Raw genomic sequence first — 21,300 nt, 5'->3', positions numbered from 1 at the left:
CATTTTCACAGTAAACTCAGCATGCTGTGGGGTAATTTATCACCCATGCAAAGGGCACTGTCTTGTGTTGGGATCTGAGGATAAGGATGAGCAAAGGGCAAGGTCTCCACCCTTGAGAATCTCTGCCCAACGGGAGGACAGGTGGCTCCTCATCATTTCTTCCACCCTATTCTTTCTGAACTTCTGAACATACTAGGTCCCAAGCTATGGACCAAGTACAAATATCTACTTCAACATAACAAACATATGATCAAATGCTTATATGTGCCAGATACTGTTTAGGGGAACACAGCAGAAAACAATATACACAGGACCATTGGTCTCAGAAAGCTCACATTTTTTTTCTGGGGATGGAAAAAATTTCTACAAAGAAGTAAGAAAACACAACATCAGAGACAAAAAGGGACTGTGCTGAAATCAAACAGGCAGGTGAGAGGGAGAACACCTATGAGTGGACAAGGCCAGATGGTTTGGGACGGCCTCCCTGAAATGAACAAACTGTGAACTCTCTTTAAGGATGCTCAGATAGAACACGTGCAAAGCAGAGCCTGAGAGGTGCAGGGGCATGAGACGCGTGCCCTGCCAAGACAGCGGGGTAGGGAAAGGATTTCTGCTTCTGGAAGGAGGTGCCCAGCACAGGTGTCTCTGAAACATGTGGGTTCCCGAATGCAGCAGTCTCCGTAAGCTTTCAGTTCATTGTGTCCACCATCCTGTAAACGCACTTGTGTTCTGAATCAGCAAACGCTCGGAAATCCTTGCACATTCGTTGGGAACAAGGGCCCTCGTGTCATCACCTTCCAATATATTTCTTCTAGTTTCACACATGTGGCTGGAAATAAAAACCCAATCTCACTTGTGAAGAAGCCCCTACGGCTATGGGCTGTTCTGCAAGAGCAGGGGCCAGGACATTGGCACCGACTCTGCCAGGATGCAGAAGCACAGCTGGAGGAGAAGCAACGTGCACACCTGTTATGCCCGCTGACCATCTCTGCAGGCTGCATGACGCAGAGGCTTCCATGGCGCCCGGGAGGCAAGGTCTGTGGTGGGAGATGCTCAAGCTTGGAGTCAGACAGACATGGGTTGAAATACTGACTCCTCCGCATAAAGGCCTGAGGACCCTGGGGGAAGTACTCCACCTTTCGAGGCCTCAGTCTTTCATCTACTAAGCTGAGCTACCTGTTCACAGCATTCCCTTTCATTCACATTTGCAGGGGAAGAAGGTTCATGATCTGCCGAGGGAGGAGGATGAGGGGCGAGGGAGAGGAGATGAGGCCCAGTCCTGCAGAGCAGCAGTGACACCAGCTGAGAGCGGATTCCAACGTGCTCTTAAGGGTCAGGTTCAGAGACAGCGTCAGGAGGCACGAGGGGACAGTGGCCCACCCTATACCTATCACCTCGTCACCCTACTCTCTGCCCTCGCTCCCCCAGGGATGGGCAGCCAAGCCTTAGAAAGTTCTGTGGCCGGGGGTTCCTCTTCTTCATGGGCCACAGGGAGGGAAGGCATTGAGAGGCACTGGGGACCATCGCCCCATAGCCGACAGGAGGAAGAAGAGGTGATCCAAAGGCTGGACTGGGCATTTCCACCTATGTGTGTTCCTAAAAACGTTACACTCACAGAAGCAGAGAGTGGAACAGAGGGTGCCAGGGGCTGGGTGGAGGGGAGATGCCGGTCAAAGGGCACTATAAACTGTCGGTTATAGGAGGAGCAGGCCCTGGGCTCTAATGTACAGCATGGTGACTACAGCTGATAAGAATGAGTTGTGTATCCGAAATTTGCCAAGACAGTAGAACTTGGTGTTCTCACCACACACAAAAAAGGGGACTGTGTGAGGTGATGGATGGGTTAATCAGCTTGAGCGTAGTAATGATTTCATAGTGTGTACACATATCAAAACATCACGGTGGATGCCATAAATATATACAATGTTTATTGGCCAATCCTACTTTAATAAAGCTGGAAGAAAAATTGTCTCATTTAAAAATAATATCCTATTGTGACCATGTTTAAACTTAACGCTGTGAGTCAGCTTCATTATTTCCCTTAGTGATTTGACTTTCTGTCGTGTGTGTGTGTGTAAATGTTATGAACTCAGAACAGCCTGGGGCTAGTGTCTTCTAAATAAATTACACCTTCTGCTATGTTTTTATTAATAAAGCACCATTATTACTTTGGGGCGGAAAAGTCTTGAGCTTGATCTTCCAGGGCCCCGAGGACCAGGCTGCTGTGCTGCACGAGGTGTCCTGGAGTTGCACACAGCAGGGGTCTTGCTGGGAATTCAATAACACGAGGAATGTCTTGAATCCACAACATTCCCTTGTGATGGGTTTTCTAAGAAAATATCATCATTTTGGACTCAGGACCTTGCAATGTGAACCTTAAACTGATCCTGTCATTCGGTGCTGGCATCTCAAAGTGTTCTACACATAGAAGCCCAGGTGGTCATTTATTAGTGAAGCATGCCTCCCAGGCAGCAGACGTTCACTCCGTGCTATTTTCTATGTCTCTACAGTTGGACATGGGTCCTGATGTCCTGAGGCACTGCACGGCCTCTGGTTGGACAGGGAATGTGTGTGAGGTTGCAGGGAGCACGTGCCATGCCCCTGTTGTATTCCCCGCTCCTTCAGCCTGTGCCGGTTACTGACCTGGGAGCACAGTAGTTAATATGGATTTGGAATAGGACCCTTTTCTTTAACCATTCATGTGTTGCCTTCAATTTTACAAATTGCAATTTATTTTGTCAAGCCCGTAAGTCTTTTTTTGATTTGATCACATAGTCTGAGTCATCTATCTCCACTCATCAAAATCGGCTACGCTTGGGCCCAATTCTCAGCCCACGAAGCAGGCTGTGGGTGGTCAACTTTCAGACTCGCTGAGCAGGACAGACTAGGCTACCAGCTGCCAAAATGTTTGAGCAGCAGAAACCCTTCCTTAAATGAAATCAAATATAGAACACCAACAGGTTAAAAAAGGAATGCAGGATAAGACACGGCAGAGGCCTGGTCCACAAACTCAACCCCATTGGCCCCCAAGTGACCCTAAGGAACTTCCTGGACCCTCTATGGCACCGTGGGAACCAGGGAAAACCAGAGTTTAAGGTTTTCACTTCACAGCAGAGAAAACGGAGGCCCAGAAAAGGAAAAGGTCTCAAAATTCGAGTTAGCAGATAAGATGCCACTGGCTGGGCTGTTTTCCCTCTGAAATTCCTCACAATTTCAAACAACTTTTATCGCATCAGGAAGAACAGTGCGGGCAGTGTTATGTTGTAGAAAGTGCAGGCTCTGGAGTCACAAAGGCTGGCTATGAATCACAGGCCCGCTTCCTGCAAACTATGTGGCCCTGGACCATCATTTCGCTTCTCTGAGCCTCAGTTTCCCCATCTGTAATAGCACCTGCCTTGGAGACCTGCTCCGAGTGTCCAATGTCACAAAACCCAAGAGGTGCTACTTCTTCCGGGAGCTGCCCCTGATGTCTGCAAGGGATGGCAAGGTTCGTCTTACTCCACAGTCTCAGAGTTTCCTGTGAGCATCCTTATTCGCACCGGCCGGAATTCTGAATTCCAGCTCTGTTTATAATGGTTTGAGTTTTGCCGATCTCCCTGTCCAGAATGAGAAAGCGGGCACTCTTCAGGGTGAGCCATGACTCTTTTGCTCTGCCTATGTCACAAGTACTTAGGACAGTGCCTGGTACACAGTAGGTGCTTAACATGTGGAATAAATGAAGCCATGACACCAAATGCAGTGTGCTATCCTGGCATAGGGCACTGATCGCACTGTCAAGCACGTGGCCCACTCCTTTACAGGTTTTCTAACCTGCCTCTGCCTCAATTGTCTCCTCTGCAAAATGGAGAAGCAAAGTTCCAGCCTAACAGGGGTCTGGTGAAGAATGAATGAGATGATGCCTGTGAAATGTTGACAGAGTGCCAGGTACCCCATAAGTGCTTAATAAATGTTAGCTATGAAAATTGTCACCATTACCCACCACCCAGTAACATATAAGGTTACTTCCCTTCCTTCCCTTCACAAACTTACCCTGAATCAGAGGTATGGAGGTTGAAATCCCAGTTTTTCAGTCAATGTACAGGCTAGCAAAAGCATTTCTGTTGGGTTTAGAGGACTAAAGTGTTCTATTCTGATTCTGGTTTCCAGTTCAGTGTGGGTCCGTGTGAGTGAGGAACCAAGTGAGCTGACCATGTACAGTTCTCCGCATATGACTTGTGGGGAAGACAAGGACATTTGTTCTTTCAGCTGGTTCATTCAACAACTACTTACTGAGTAACTACTAGATGCCAGCCATGGTTCTGAATGCTGGGAATAGAGTGGTAAAAATGTAGATGACATGCAAATTAAAACAACGGAATACCACTACACACCTATTAGAGTGAACAAAATCCAGAACGCTGACAACTCCCAGTGCTGGTGAGGACGTGGAGGGAGCAACAGGAACTCTCATTCCTCGCTGGTGGGAATCCAAAACGGCACAGCCATTTTGGAAAAACAGATTGGCAACGTCTTACAAAACTAAGCCTGCTCTTACTACACAATCCAGCAATCACTTTCCTTAGTATTTATCCAAAGGAGTTGAAAATGTACATCTGCAGAAAAACTTGCACACAGAATAAAGCTGTTTAGAGCAGCTTTATTCACAATTGCCAAAACATGAAAGCAACTAAGACACCCTTCGGTAGGTTACCGGGTAAATGAATTGCAGTATGTATAGATAAGGGAATATTACTTGGCACTAAAAAGAAATGAGTTATCAAGCCATGAAAAGACATACAGGAAACTAAAATGCATATTACTAAGTGAAAGAAGCCAGTCTGGAAAGTCTACACACTGTATGATATCAACTGGGTAACATTCTGGACAAGGCACAACTCTGAAAACAGTGAAAAGATCAGTGGTTGCCAGGGTGGAGGGGAGCGAGGGATGAATCAGCGGATCACAGAGGGTTTCAGGGCAGTGACATTGCTCCGTATGTCACTACGGTGGTGAATACACGTCATTATACATTTGTCCAAACCTACAGAATGCATAACAGCAAGGGTGGACTCTAATGTATACCATGGATCCTGGGTGATAATGACGTACCACCGCAGGTTCATCAAAGGTAAAAATTATACCACTGTGGTGGGGAAGGTGCTGCATGGGTCGGGGCAGCAGGTGCATGGGAAATCTCCTCTTAATTTTGCTGTGAACTTTTACATCTGTTTTTCTTTTTTTGTTGTTGTTTTTGTTATTATACTTTAAGTTCTAGGGTATATGTGCACAATGTGCAGGCTTGTTACATAGGTATACACGTGCCATGTTGGTTTGCCGCACTCGTCAGCTTGTCATTTACATTAGTATTTCTCCTAATGCTATCCTACCCCAGCGCACCCCCCACCGACAGGCCCCAGTGTATGATGTTCCCTGCCTTGTATCCATGTTACACCTGGTTTTCTTAAATACAGTCTTTTTAGTAAAAAAAAAAAAAAAGGATGGCAGTTATCATCCTCATGGAGCGACATCTTCTAGTTGTGTGTGGGGGGAGAAAGGGGCATAGAAAATAAACAAGATAAGTAAAATGCATAATGTGTTCCCAGGTGAAAGTGTAGCCACACAGGAAGTGGGTTAGGGACAGTCAAGGTGGGGAGCAGCTTACAATTTTAGTTGAGAGGTCTGAGAAAGACCTGAAATGTAAGGTGACAGCAGACAGAGATCTGAAGGAAGTGAAGGGGTATGCCTGGCAGATTTCCAGACAAAATCACCCAGCCAGACAGAACAGTGAGTGCAAAAACCTGGCAGGGGTGGGGGGCGGGTCAGAGAAGGGACATGTGTGCCTGACGTCAGGGAAACTGTGGGGAGCTGCCATGTGACTTTCAAACACTTGAGGATCAAGGGCGGCACCGTTTCCAATTTAATTAAACTCACTACAGCAGGCGAATACTTTCCATTAAAATGTATTACATTCAAATGCTATTTCTGCTGCTCTTTGGGATGTGAGCTTCACATAAAATTGCTCGGTCATCGAGCACCATGGCCTCTGTCTGCACAGTCACCACCTCCCACTAGCAATTTCATGCACATGAACTCTCCAGCAAAATTATAGGGTATTATTCACACTTTGGATTTTCTCAGAAGAAGAATAATCATGTACACTGCTCCAGCAAATCATCTTTTCCACAGGGCTGCCATCCACGGGGTCTCATTTAGTTTGAAGCTCACAAAGCATGAAAGGGAGGGAGCTGTAGGTGTGTCCTATATGAGGAAACTGAGGTTTTCACACCTAGGAAGAGGAAAGACCATTTCCCATGTCTACTACATTGTTGAGTATATAATCACCATGCTTCCTTCCTCTCCCTCAGAGTAGGATCCATCACTGACACTTACTCATCTTTTTATTTTTGAGGCTTAGCTTTGGGCCTAACCCTCAGAAGTTGGCTTTAGAAAGAGCATAGGCTTTGGTGTTAGATCTGAGTCTGGCAGGGTTGTGCTGGAGCTGGCTTATACTAGCTCATCATAATCAAACGCTAAATCTTCAGAAATGTTGCAGGCTGTCTGACACCACGTTGTTAGTTTGGAATCAACCATTATGAAAAGCTATTTACACCATGGAAATTGGCTATTTACACCATGGAAATTGGCAAACAGGGCTTGTCCTCACCACCTCCTCCGCCTCCTGGCCCCAACGCACTCCATCCTGGAAAGCTGGTTGTTAAGCATTTACCAGCATACCGTTGTTTTTAATCCCAATATTGACTCTTGTTGGCCCTATATTTTGCACAAATAACTTAATCCATTAGTCTTCAGCTTTTCCAGCTGTAAACTGGAGATAGTAACATCCACCTTGCACGATGGTTCTGAGGATTAATCTATGAAAAGAGCTATGCGCTGTAGGTGATGGATAAATGGTACTGGTACTACTATTACCAAATAGGTGTGGGATAAATTTAATAATTCCCCATGAACCAAGAGAGTACTGGTTCAGAAGACCCTTGGGAAAGCCTGAAGAGCAGTCAGGAAAATGGGGACAAGAAGGTGCTGTGTTGTGGTGAGGGAGAAGCGGAGTACCCCACACACAGTTCACAGGTCTGGAAGAGTCCTGGCTCTTCCACATGACCCTGGGTAAACCCCATGGCTTCTCTGACCACTGGACAGATTCCCTCACTCACCTGCAGGAACTGCCTGACACACCAGAGCCAATCCCCCAAGCCCAGCTGTGATTTCCCCAATTCCTGTTTTTGCACTGCATGCCCTCTGGCTCCTCATACAGTCCTCTAAACAGCTCAGCACAGGCCCGAGTGTCAGAGTGCAGCGAGGTGTACCCTGTGACCCACACTCACAGCCTCCAATCCTGCCCCCTGAAGAATAACAAACTCATGTCACTTACAAAGAAAACATTACACATCTGGTATTTTTAAAGCATCAGATGAAGTTTCCATGGTGCTACAAATGCTGGAACAGTCAAGAATGAGAGAGGGTCTCTAGACAGGAGAGCATCACCTCTTACCCCTCTATGGATGTTACCACGGTGATGGGCGTGTCCGGGAGGCACTGGAGACTGATGAAGACGTCACTAATTGGAACCGGGAAAACCCCAGGGACATTCTCTGTCTCTGTGTGTCGGGGATGGACCAGGATATCACTTAACCCTCCAGGGCATGGTGGGTGTTTGAAATCTCTATAGTTAAGTTACCCCAGGACACCAAAGCACGATAACCACCCAGTATGGAGGGAAGAGAGCAAGCAAGACAAGTGACTGCTGGTTAGCATCTGTCTTCTCTCACCTGTAAGACAGGGAGGAACTGTCTTCCTCACAGTTCTGCCACCAGGGTCTAGCACAGCATTTGGCACGTCAGGGTCCCTTAACAGCACTGCATGAATTAATCTACTAAACGCCACTTGCTGGGGAGACAGAGATGAATAAGGCATGGTCCCCGTCCTCAAGCAGCCCACTGCTCATGGAGGAAACACACCCCCCAGCAGATAACCATGACAGAGCTGCCTTTGTGCCGTAACAGGATCTGGGAGAAAGCCCCACTGTCTGGGGCTGGTGCCCCGAGGAGGGCTGATGGAGGAGGTGAGGCCTGGACTATGAACTCCAAGAGGACAAGAGCCATACTGACTGTCTTCGCCACAGCACCCTTAGAAATTAGAACAGTGCCTGGTACCCGGTAAAAGCCCAGTGAATATCGACTTAATGAATGAATTCCTGTGGAAGATGAGCAGGAGTTCTCACAGTGAACGAAGAAGAGACGGTGTTCCAGGCAGAAGGCACAGCCTGTGCAGAGGCCTGGAGAGATGAGAACAGCAGGATGTATTACAGATCACCACAAACCAGTTAGTATGGATGAGAACAAAAATGGCCCACGATGGTAGTAGGGGTGGGTGTCAGGGGATGAGACTGGACATAGTGTTACAAGACGTTTATTCTGAGGGCTTCGGGAGCCATTGTAGTATTTTATGCAGAGACACGGTAGGCATAGACTTACGCTTTGACACGACCTGTCCTTTGAAGGGCACATGGGTGATGGGTAACTTGCTGGACACTGAAACACTACTTAGGAGCCTATAACAACAGTTCAGGCTAGGGACAATTGCTTCTGTGGAAATGGCACTGCTCAGCATTGAGAAATTGTCTGTAAGGCTGAGACGCTTTGTCAAAGGTTTCCCTGGGGCCTTCCAGTCTCTGTCCTCCCCCAAGTCCCTTTCCCTGCCCTCCACTGCTTCAGCCAGATCGGTTCTGCCTTCGAATAATTAATCTAGTTTTATTTTAATCAAAGTTCTCAACACTTAAAATGTAGCCTTTGATTTAAGTGATTGTTTCTTGGCTTAGACTGGCATGTAGATATACGTGTATGGACTCAGTCCATCGCTACTCAAAGATGATTCTAGAAACCCACATTGCCCTGAGAGCCATTTAAATTAAGTTCTGACATCTGTTCTCATCCTGAGAGCATTCATTCATTCTCTCGGTTGTTTAGGCAGTAGACAGGGACAGATGCCTCCCCGCTCCAATTTTAAACAAAACAGATTAACAGTGAGTCTAGTAAATACAGTCAAGTAGATAAGTAGAAATGGAATTTGAAAATACGTTCTGAACACATGAATGAACTACTGACCCATTAACATTCAATCAGGATAACAGTCTAAAGCTAAAAACGTAAGACACATTTTCCAAAAGTCCGTGTCCCCACGTCTGATGCTGGAGGGGGAGGAGAGAACCCATAGTCACACGGAAACGTGGAGCAACCTCACTTCAGGTGCTCAACCAGCCAGAAGCCAGCCTCAATGGACAAGTGCCAATACAGGCACACCTCATTTTCCTGTGCTTCTCTTGACAACACTTAGCAGATACTGCATATTTTACAAAGCGGAGGTGCGTGGCAACCCTGCATCAAGCACGTCCATCGGTGCCATGTTTTCCAACAGCACATGCTCACTCTGTGTCTCTGTCACATATTGATAATTCCTGGAATATTTCGACCTTTTTCATTATTATGATATTTGTTGTGGCAGTGATCTTTGTTTACTTTTTCTTTCTTTTTTTTTTTTTTTGAGATGGAGTCTCGCTCTCTCACCAGGCTGGAGTGCAGTGCTGCAATCTTGGCTCACAGTAACCTCCACCTCCCGGGTTCAAGCAATTCTCTTGCCTCAGCCTCCCGAGAGTAGCTGGGATTATAGCCGTGCACCACCATGCCCAGCTAATTTTTGTATTTTTGGTAGAGACGAGGTTTCACCATGTTGGCCAGACTGTTCTGGAACTCCTGACCTCAAGTGATCCGCCCGCCTCAGCCTCCCAGTGATCAATGATCTTTGATATTACTACTGCGATTGTTTTGGGGCATCATGAGCTGCACCCATATAAAAAGGTAAATGTAATCAATAAATATTGTGCGTGTTCTGAATACTCCATCACTGGTCGTTCCCCTATCTCTCTCCTGCCCCTTGGGTCCCCCTATTCCCCAAGACACAATACCGCAATTAGGCCAAGTAATAACACTACAATGGCCTCCAAGTAGTCAAGTGAAAGGAAGATTCCCCTGTCTCTCAATTTAAATCAAAAGCTAGAAATGATTAAGCTTAGTGAGGAAGGCATGTCAAAAGCCAAGACAGGCTAAAAGCTGGGACTCTTTTGCCGAGCAGTTAGCCAAGTTTTGAATGCAGAGAAAAAGTTACTGAAGAAGTTAAAAGTGCTACTCCAGTGAACACACCAATGATAAAGAAGAGAAACAGTCTTATTGCTGATATGGAGAAAGCTGGAGTGGTCTGGATAGAAAACCAAACTCGCCACAACATCCCCTTAAGCCAAAAGCCTAATCCAGAGCAAGTTTCTAACTCTTCAATTTTATGAAAGCTGAGAGACGTGGGAAAGCTGCAGAAGAAAAGCTGAAAGGTAGCAGAGGTTGGTTCAGGAGGTTTAAAGAGCAAAAAAGCTGTTTCCAGTACATACAAATGCAAAGTGAAGCAGGAAGTGCTGATGGAGAAGCTGTCCCAAGTTACCTAGAATATCTTGCTAAGGTCATTGACAAAGGTGGGTACACCAAACAACAGCTTTTTCAATTAAACAAAACAACCTTATACTTATATAAGAAGGCAAACTTAATAAATGTTGTGTGTTTTGAATGCTCCAATCACTGGCCACCCCCCATCTCACTTCATAAAAGTGTTGGAGGTAGATGCCATCTAGGACTTTTACATCTATAAAGAAGTCAAAGGCTGGTTTTATTTTATAATTTAATTTTTTTTTTTTTTTTTTTTTGAGACCGAGTTTTGCTCTTATTGCCCAGGCTGGAGTGCAGTGGCGCAATCTCAGCTCACCACAACCTCTGCTTCCTGAGTTCAAGCGATTCTCCTGCCTCAGCCTCTCCAGTAGCTGGGATTACAGGCAAGAACCACCATGCCCGGCTAATTTTGTATTTTTAGTAGAGACGGGGTTTCTCCATGCTGGTCAGGCTGGTCTTGAACTCCTGACCTCAGGTGATCTGCCCGCCTCAGGTTCCCAATGTGCTGGGATTACAGGCATGAACCACCATGCCTGGCCAATGCCTGGTTTTAAAACTTCAAAAAACAGGCTGACTCTTGCTAGGAGTTAATGCAGTTGGTGACTTTAAGTTGAAGCCAATGCTCACTTACTATTCCAAAAATCCCAGGGCCCTTAAGAATTCTGCTAAATGTATTCTGCTTGTGTTCTATAAATGGAACAACAAAGCCTGGAAGACAGCACATCTGATTACAGAATGGTTTTCTAAATATTTTAAGCTCACTATTGAGAAAACAATACCACTGCTCAGAAAGCAAGATTCCTTTCAAAATATTACTGCTTGTTGACAATACACCTGGTCACTCAAGAGCTCTAATGGAGATGTGCAAGGATATGAATGTTGTTTCCACGCCTGCCAACATAACATCTAACCTGCAGTCTGTGGATCAAGCAGTAACCTTGATCTTCACGTCTTATTATTTAAGAAGCACATTTTGGGGCTGGGTGCGGTGGCTGACATCTGTAATCCTAGCACTTTGAGAGGTCGAGGCAGGCAGATTACCTGAGGTCAGGAGTTCAAGACCAGCCTAGCCAACATGGTGAAATCCCGTCTCTACTAAAAATACAAATAGCCGGGCATGGTGGCGGCCACCTGTAGTCCCAGTTACTCAGGAGGCTGAGGCAGGAGAATAACTTGAACCCGGGAGGCAGAGGTTGCAGTGAGCCGAGATCACGCCACTGCACTCCACCCTGAGCGACAGGGCAAGACTCCGTCTCAAAAAAAAAAGAAGAGAAAAAAAGGATATTTTGTAAGGCTACAGCTGCCAGTGATCATGATTCTGCTGATGGATCTGGGCAAAGTAAATTGAAAATCTTCTGAAAAGAATTTGCCATTCTAGATGCCATAAGAACATCTGTGATTCATGGGAGGTCAAAATATCACCATTAACAGGAGTTTAGAAGAAACTGATTCCAACCTTCATGGGTGACTTTGAGAGGTTCAAGACTTCAGTGGAGGGAGTTACTGCAGATGTGGTGGAAGTAGCAAGAGAACCAGAATTAGAAGTAGAGCTGGAAGATATCACTGAACTGTTGCAATCTCATGACCAAACTTGAACGGGTGAGGAGCTGATTCTTATGAACGAACAAAGAAAGTAGTTTCTGAAGATGGAACCTACTCCATATGAAGATGCCATGAATATTTCTGAACCAATTTAAAGGATTTAGAATATCACACAAACTTCGTTGAGAAATCAGCAGCAGAGTTTTAAAGGATTTTAAACGAATGACTCTATTTTTGAAAGAAGTTCTACCATAGGTAAAATGCCATCAAATAGCATCTCATGCTACAAAGAAATCTTCCATCAAAGGAAGAGTTAATCATTGTGGCACACTTCATTGTTGTCTTAATTTAGGAAGTTGCCACAGCAATCACCGCTCTGATCAGTCAGCAGCGGTCAACATCAAGGCGAGACACTCCACCAGCAAAAAGATTAAAACTTGTTGAAGACTCAGATAATCATTAGCATTTTTAGCAATAAAGTATTTTTAAATTATGGCATGTACATTGTTTTTTAGACATAATTCTATTGCACACTTAATCGACTACAATATAAACAACTTTTATATGCACTGAAAACCAAAAAATTGTGTGACTTTCTTTATTGTGACATTTGCTTCACTGTGGTCTGATACTGAACCTGCAATACTTCCGATGTATGCCTGTAATGGCAGTAACACTGCAGACCTTTATTAGTCACCTTAGGTTACCATACAAAAAACTATAGATTGGGGGCCTCCAGCTATAGAAATTTCTCACAGTTCTAAAAGCTGGATATCTGAGCTCAGGGTGCCAGCAGGGGCAACTTTCTTGCTGCATCCTTAATGAGATATCTCTCTCTCTCTCTCTGTGTGTGTATGTCTCTCTCTCACCATCCATCTTTCTCTCTTCTTTTTATAAGACCACAGTCCTATCAGATTAATGCCTCACTGTTATGACTTCATTTAGCTATAATTATCTCTTAAAGACCCTGTCTCCAGATACAGTGACATCGGGGGCTAGAGTTTCAACATATGAATTTGAGGCAGGGGGACACAATTTGGTCCATAGCAGCATCATAGCCATCAAGAGGCAGAGCTAGGATGAGAACCTGGGAGGTCAGACCTTACAGCCAGAGTGTTGAAACACTCACGCTGCTTTTCTTCCCTCAACGTTCCTCCTTTGCCACACCCATCCCACCAGGGCTCCCACTACTGGGCCACCCTCACTCTCTGGGGCATGGCTTTTCTTTTCCTCTCTCCTTTGCCTTCGTTGTCTTAAACCCAAGAGAGTAAAACAGGTTTGCATTAGAACAAGTGAAAATATTGCACTTGACAACTCCACTTGGGTCATCACAGGCTTAGGAGCACAAATCATTCATTCTTTAGAGGCAAAACTGCTATGAAAATTAATCAATGCAGGCCTTTGCCTCTGCAGTTATGGAGCATGTCAGCAAAAAAGAATAATGAGAAGGTGTACAGTCAGGATTTCCAAGGCTGCAATAATTCACCCTCCATGTAAAGTGATGAAAAGCTGATGTATCATTAATATAAAGTGGTGGTGTCCTTATGACCCCGACAGGCAATTCCACATTGTGTCCTCTTCCACTAGGGGTGAGAGAGGCCACCAAAGACTAGCACAGCTGGAAGACATCCATCAGGGAAGAGGTAGGGTGCGGTGCCAAGCAGAGAGGAGCCAGGGCCCCATCACAGCAGCTGTGGTAGGGAGGTGACCAGAGTGGGCCATGAAACCAGACAGCCTGGCTTCATGTCTCGTCTCCTCTACTTACTAGTGGCATGACTCAGTTGCCCCATCTGTAAAATGGGACCAAAAATAGTGGGATAATAGTAGGAAATGAAAAGAGCTGTAGGGAGAATTGAAGAAGTTCAGTAAGACACACATCAAGTGCCCAGGAGATGTTAGTGGTCAGCTACCTGTAAGAACTGGAAGCATTAGGGCATGGTGGGTCTGTCTGAGTCTGAATTGCAAATCACACGGTTCAGGCAAGATAGTGAACTGCTTGGGGCCCTGCTTTCTGTCTCTGAGAAATGAGCAGGGCTGATATGGAGTCTCCCGGATAAGGACACGCGCATGTGGGTAGCAGGCACCAGTGCGGGAGCCGCACAGACTCTACCTGTTTTCTTCTGGAAACAGCTCTGAATTTCCCTCTGGAGAGCCCCTTCCCTCACTACCTGTCCATGAGACTCAATGGGACAAACCTCCTGCACCGTCCTGCGCTGTGTCAGGAATGGGCGTGTGACCCAAGCCAGGTCTGTCACTGCCCACAAGCCTCAGCCTCTGCTGCGGCTGTTCAGCTGGCAGAAGAAATGGGACTTGCCAGGACTCAGTGTGACTCGTGGCTCTGAATATAAAGCTAACACAGGGGAAAGCAAAAGAAGGCAGTGCAAGACCAACATCAGCTCTCAGTCTAAACGTCTTAGTTATGAAAGCCAATTCTCTTTTGTGCTTACGCAAGTTTAGGTTTTTCTCCTTCATGACAAAATAAATCGTGACCCCTGTCATGTGCAAAGTTCTGAGCACTGACCAATGATCTGGTGATCTTTCTCCTTTTAACTTGTAGCTTGAAGGGCCATTGTCTATCAATCTACCTATCAATCATCTATCTATCTATCTATCATCTATTCATTTATTAATCATCTATCATCTCTATCATCTGTTAATCTAGCCTATCATTTATCTATCATCTATCTAATATATCCATCTATCGTTTGTCTATCATCTATGTACTTATCTATCATCTATGCATCATACATATAGGCATGTATATACGATAATAGGTGGATACTATATAAATAAGTGATAGATACACCTATTTATCTGATATGGCTGATATGGTTTGGCTGTGTCCCCACCCAAATCTCATCTTGAATTATAATCCCCACAATCCCCATGCATCATGGGAGGAACCCAGTGAGAAGTATTTGAATCATGGGGCAACTTCCCCCATGTTGTTCTTGTCATAGTGAGTGAGTGAGCTCTCATAAGACCTGATGGTTTTATAAGCATCTGGCATTTTCCCCACTGGCACTCACTCCATCCTGCTGCCCTGTGAAGAAGGTGCCTGCTTCTTCTTTGCCTTCTGCCATGATTGTAAGTTTCCTGAGGCTTCCCCAGCAATACAGAACTATAAGTTAAACCTCTTTTCTTTATAAATTATTCAGTCTCAGATATTTCTTCACAGCAGCATTAGAGAATTGATGAATACAGTACATTGGTACCAAGGTAGTAGGGCGCTGCTATACGGACACCCAAAAATGTGGAAGCAACTTTGTAACTGGGTAACAGGCAGAGGTTGCAACAGATTGGAGAGCTCAGAAGAAGGTAGGAAGATGTGGGAAAGTTGGAAACTCCTAGAGACTTGTTGGTTTTGCCCAAAATGCTGATAGTGTTATGGGCAATTAAGTCCAGGCTGAGGTAGTCTTAGATGGAGATGAGGGACCTGTTGGGAACTGAAGTAAAGGTCACTCTTGCTATGCTTTAGCAAAGAGACTGTCAGCATGTTGCCCCTGCCCTAGAGATCTGTGGAACTTTGAACTTGGGAGAGATGATTTAGGGTATCTGGTGGAAGAAATTTCTAAACAGCAAAATGTTCAAGAGGATGCAGAGCATAAATGTTTGGAAAATTTGCAGACTGACAACGTGATAGAAAAGAAAAACCCATTTTCTGGGAAGAAATTCAAGCCGGCTGTAGAAATTTGCATAACTAATGAGGAGACAAATGCTGATCACCAAGACAATGGGGAAAATGTCTCCAGGACATGTCAGAAACCTTCACAGCAGCCCCTCCCATCACAGGCCCAGAGGCCTAGGAGGGAAAAATGGTTTCATGGGCCAGGCCCAGGGCCTTAGTTTTTGTGCAGTCTTGAAAGTAGTTTAGTGCCCTGTGTCCCAGCTGTAGCTATAAAAGGCCAAAATTCAGCTCAGGCTGTTGCTTCAGAGGGTGCAAGCTGCAAACCTTGGTGGCTTACATGTCGTGTTGGGCCTACAGATGCATAGAAATCAAGAATTGAGGTTTGTGAACCTCTGCCTAGATTTCACAGGAGGTACAGAAACACCTGGATGTCCAAGCAGAAGTCTGCTGCAGGGGCAGAGCCCTCATGGAGAACCTCTGCTAGGGCAGTGCAGGAGGGATATGAGGGAGCAGAGCCTCCACACAGAGTCCCCACTGGGACACTGCCTAGTGGAGTTGTGAGAAGACAGCCACTGTCCTCCAGACTCCAGAATGACAGATACACTGACAACTTGCACCATGCACCTGGAAAATCACAGATACTCAATGCCATCTGTGAAAGCAGCTGGGAAGGAGGCTGTATCCTGCAAAGCCACAGAGGCAGAGCTGCCCAAACCCTGGGGAGCCCAACTCTTGCATCATCGTGACCTGGATGTTAGGCATAAAGTCAAAGGAGATCATTTTGGAACTTTAATGACTGCCCCATTGGATTTTGGACTTGTGTGGGGCCTGTAGCCCCCTTGTTTTGGCCAATTTCTACCATTTGGAATGGGTATATTTACCTAATGCCTGTACCCCCATTGTATCTAGGAAGTAACTAACTTGCTTTTGATTTTATAGGCTCACAGGTGAAAGGGACTTGTCTTGTCTCAGATGAGACTTTGCACTTGGACTTTTGGGTTAAGGCTGGAATAAGTTAAGACTCTGGGGGACTGTTGGGAAGGTCTGATTGTGTTTTGAAATGTGAGGACAAGAAATCTGAGAGCAACCAGGGGCAGAATGATATGGTTTGGCTGTGTCCTCACCCAAGCCTCATCTTGAACTGTAATCCCTATAATGCCCACATGTCATGGGAGGGACCTGGTGGAAGGTAATTAAATCACGAGGGTGGTTTCCCCCATGCTGTTCTGGTGATACTGAGTTCACACAAGATCTGATAGTTTTATAAGTGTCTGGCATTTTCCCCACTGGCACTCACTCCATCCTGCTGCCCTGTGAAGAAGGTGCCTGCTTCTCCTTTGCCTTCTGCCCTGACTGTAAGTTTCCCGAGGCCTCCCCAGTCATGTGAAACTGTGAGTCAATTAAACTTTCCTTTATAAATTTCCTAGTTTGGGCAGTTCTTTACAGCAGTAGGAGAGTGAACTAATACACATACACACATACATAACCTCTTACAGTGAACAATAGTTTTACTTACAGAAAATATACTTTCATGTCTTCTTTTCAGTTAATTCTCAAAACAGTCCTAGCGGTAAACAAGGCATTATTATGTAATTATGACAAGTGAGGAAGCTGAGGCCCAGAGTCTGAGGGGTGACTCCAAAGTCAAGCAGTAGGCTCACTCCTTTCTTGCTTATGATGGAAATAAAATACAAAGCCACCAAAGGCTGACATTTGCAGATAATTTTCTTATATACCCAGCCCTGTCATGTAACCAAAGGGCATCTGTTGCTAGACCATGAACAGAGGATCAAGAAATGGTGCCTAAGGCTGGGCGCAGTGGCTTATGCCTGTAATCCCAGTACTTTGGGAGACTGAGGTGGGCAGATCACCTGAGGTCAGGAGTTCGAGACCAGCCTGGCCAATGTGGTGAAATCCTGTCTCTACTAAGAATATAAAAATTAGCCAGGTGTGGTGGCGGGAGCTTGTAATCCCAGCTACTTTGGAGTCTGAGGCAGGAGAATCACTTAAACCTTGGAGGCAGAGATTGCAGTGAGCTGAGATTGCACCATTGCACTCCAGCCTGGGTGACAAGAGTAAAACTTCATCTCAAAAAAAAAAAAAAAAAAAATGGTGCCTAAGAAAAGGCTGCTCCAACACATTCCTCTCCTTTAACACACATCATACAAGCTCCACTAGGCATCTGATTTTCTTAGTCCACCTAAAGGTGGCCCACCTGAAAAACTTCAGGTTCAGAGAGATTCCTCTCAGAAGTATTTACATTGGCAAAATAATTAGAAACAGCCCAAGTAACCTACGTGACAGAATGAAGGTTTGATTAGATGGTTTATTGTGCTTTTCCTTAGTGGAATATTATGTAGCCATTAAAAATGATTTACAAAAAGTTTGCAGTAATAAGGAGATAGTGCTCCTGCCAGATATTAATTCAGAAAAAAAAATACAAAATTTATCTGAATGTTTATATATCAGTAACACATACAGTTATATGTCATTTATATGAAAAAATACAAGAAAAGGAGTATAAAAATAATTACACATGAAATTTTAATCTGAACCCGAAGAGATGCTGGGTAATTATTGTTTTCTTATGTATTTTATTCTCTATATTTTGCCAGGAACATATGTTGCTGTTTGGATTAAAGATTCACTTTAGAAAATTCCCTTGCATAGCAATCAAAACACGAAGGGGTTTATTTATCCCAAACAATCAAAGTGTTTAGATCACTGTGTAGAGACACAAGCAACTCTCAGTGGATACTGAGACTGGCAGACAAGATTTGGTTTGGGTTTTCTCCATGGCAATGCCCACGTCTGTGGTACCTGGCACGCACACCTTGATTTTCTCAAATGGGACAATCTGTGTTCCTCTTTGTTCTGCCATCATTCAATGTTCAAAGTGCTTCTAAGTGTGCAGAGCAACCGAAATCAGTGGTGGTAAAGTACGTGCAAAGCTAGACTCACCCCTCCAGGGTGGCCATCCCAGCTCTTAAGGTCAGTGGGTCAACTGAGCTGCTGAATGAAACAGTCAGAATTCGTTTCCTAAAGCACCCTGTTCTCCCTCTCCCCTTCAACACAACCCAGCTTAGGAAACACTTGCTAAGTCCCTCCAATGTGTCAGATACTGTGTTAGACTCCCAGAAACAAGCAATTTCTGTGTGAGGACAGATAAGTAATGCAATAATCTGGGTTCACTGTGATAAAGATGGTGTTAGGTCAAACACAGGACAAGACTGAGATCGTAAGGGGCACTCAGCTGGCCTGTGGGTCTTCAAGGGCTCTTAGGAACCTAAGGGTTTCCTAAGCTGGGTGCCAGGAACGCACAAGTGTTGGTTAGGGGACGCTGGAGACGGGGACGTGAGTGTTTTAGGAAGAGGTTTCACACGCACAAGCACAGAGGCAGGGAACCACCAACAGGCTGTGTTTCTAGGATGCAAATTTAACGTGAAGATAATAGCCAAGGATGGGTTGGAGTGAAAGTTCTGAAACATGGGTCATGGCAGGTTTTGGGGGCTGGATTGAGAATTCCGAATTTGGTACTTCCGTGATGGGCAGCCATCTGTACTGAAGTAGAATACTGGTTCCCAGTGGCCCTTCCTGCCATCAGCTCTACGGCTGTGACTTTCTGAAACACTGAGCTCCCCACTCCCTTTATAGTAGCCTATCCTTGGCATTCTCTTATAACGTTCCACATATCTTCTCAAATACACAAAACCTTTCTCCATTTATTTTCCACTCCGATTCATCAGATAAGAGGACAGAATTAAAATGAAAATGAAACATATGCCTATAGACTTCATCAGAAAACATATTCTACAAAATAGTTAAGAATAACTGAACCCAGAACATTTCATCCCTTTCTCTTTACCATGCAGAAGAGTCCTTCAAATTTGCATTTGGCTCCCCATAGGAGCCCTGGATAGAGCCACACTCACCATAGATTGACCAGGAAGGGGTGCTCCAGCCCTTGCATGATCTGCAGCTCCCGGAAGACATTCCGAACCTCATCCCTCTCGATGCACTTCTGCTTGTTCATGTACTTCATTGCATACATTTTCTTAGTGTCTCGCTTCTGCACGATGCATACCTGAGTAACAGCCAAAGGGGAGAACATTCAGGCCAACAGTGGAAAAGGAAGACAAAGGAGAAAAGCCACCTCGCACTGCGTTTTTACTTCTGGATTCACGTCCCTGTTCTTAAAATCTGCTAGCGGAGCAGCTCTGCTGAGTGAGCCACAACCTCTCTGCATCTGCAAAATGGAGGAGTTGGACCAGATTCATCGGTTTATTAAATATTTACATGAGCACTGGCCAGGTACTAAGTCCTGAAAGAGGAGATGCAAACACAGAAGATGGAAGAAGCAGGCCTGCCCTCAAGGGGCTCACAGCCCATGAGGAAAATAGATAAAAGCAAAAAGCACCAGTGACTATAACCCTGAGATGTGTGGCATGCACAAGTGCTGCAGACTCGGTGCCCACCTGAAATCTCCTCACCTTTCCTACTTCTGCACCCACCTGCCTGACTTCCATCCACCAGTCCTGCATTTCTCTCCCTGAGGACTCTCTTTTGCCAGTAGGACCCACTTTGCTGCCCATGCAGCAGACCAGCCAAGCCAGGGAATTAATGTCCTCAGAGCAACACTCGATCCACGACTGTTAGAAACTGGAGTATCAGTACCCCCTCTCCCTTGCCCGTCACCTGGGATGAGGCTGAGGCCGGTGTTTTACACTGGCTCCCGGAGTTTGTAAGTCTGCCCAGCCCTGCAGTGGGGTAACAGGCTTGACAGCACACCCTTTCCTGGCTGTCTCCCTTCCTATCCTTCCCTGTGTTCTCTTTGCCTCTCCCATGCCCTGTCCTCAAATCCTTGCCTTGGAGCCTGATTCTGGAGAAACCCAAACTCGGGCACATGGGTTCTGGGGGAGCACAAGAGAAGCTGGGGACAGCTATGATGACAGTGGTCCTGTATTGAACACTCTACTGCAGGCCAGACACTGAGCAAATTATCTCCTTAATCATCTCACTGAATCCCTCTAAGAACCTTATGGATAAAGCACGAGGAAGCTGTAGCCCCAAGTGTACTAATTAACTTGTTCAGAGCTCAACAAACCACCAAGTGGCAGGGTGGGGGTTCAAATCCATAAGGCCTGGACTTTTGAGTGACTGCCTTACCTGGGGGCAGTTGGGGGCAGGGTGGGAGGATGGGAGCTGTCAGAGAAGGCTCTCCGCAGGATCAAAACCGGGGTGAGGGTAAGCTCTAAAGGATGGGAAGACGGTAAGGGTGAAGGAAGAGGCTTCGAAGGAAAGGGAACCCTGTAAAGGAGGGCGTGGAGCCGAGGAGACACAGCAAGCATGGCAGGAAAAGTGAGCAGGGCTGACATGCACCATGTGGCATGGACAGTTAACAAGGATTGTATGAGCTAGTCTTCCCAACACCCCAAGGAAGGACTGTATTGGTTCCTTGGACAGTTAGCAAGGATTGTATGAGTTAATCTTGCCAACACCTCGAGGAGGGATTGTGTCGGTTCCTCAGGTTGCTATAACAGTACCTCAAACTGGGGGGCTTAAATAACAGAAATTTATTGGCTCATAGTTCTGAGGGCTGAAGTCCAAAACCAGGTGTCAGCAGGGCCCTGCCCCCTCTGAAGGCTC

General features: G+C 45.6%; 1 protein-coding gene across 8 annotated transcripts in view; it reads right to left on the bottom strand.

Annotated features, from left to right (window-relative positions):
* Window positions 1–21,300, bottom strand: part of STK32B (serine/threonine kinase 32B) — a 419,228-nt gene that overhangs the window by 272,953 nt on the left and 124,975 nt on the right. For all 8 annotated transcript variants that reach the window (XM_073012511.1, XM_073012510.1, XM_073012512.1 and 5 more), the window contains one exon: window positions 19,587–19,738. In XM_073012511.1, coding sequence (XP_072868612.1) covers window positions 19,587–19,738 — 152 coding nt within the window. The remainder of the gene's footprint in view (window positions 1–19,586; window positions 19,739–21,300) is intronic.

Source organism: Chlorocebus sabaeus, chromosome 27 (assembly GCF_047675955.1).
Source record: "Chlorocebus sabaeus isolate Y175 chromosome 27, mChlSab1.0.hap1, whole genome shotgun sequence".
Taxonomy (NCBI): domain Eukaryota; kingdom Metazoa; phylum Chordata; class Mammalia; order Primates; family Cercopithecidae; genus Chlorocebus; species Chlorocebus sabaeus.
The sequence above is the reverse complement of the archived record's forward strand: the minus strand, read 5'-3'. Positions and strand labels throughout refer to the sequence as shown.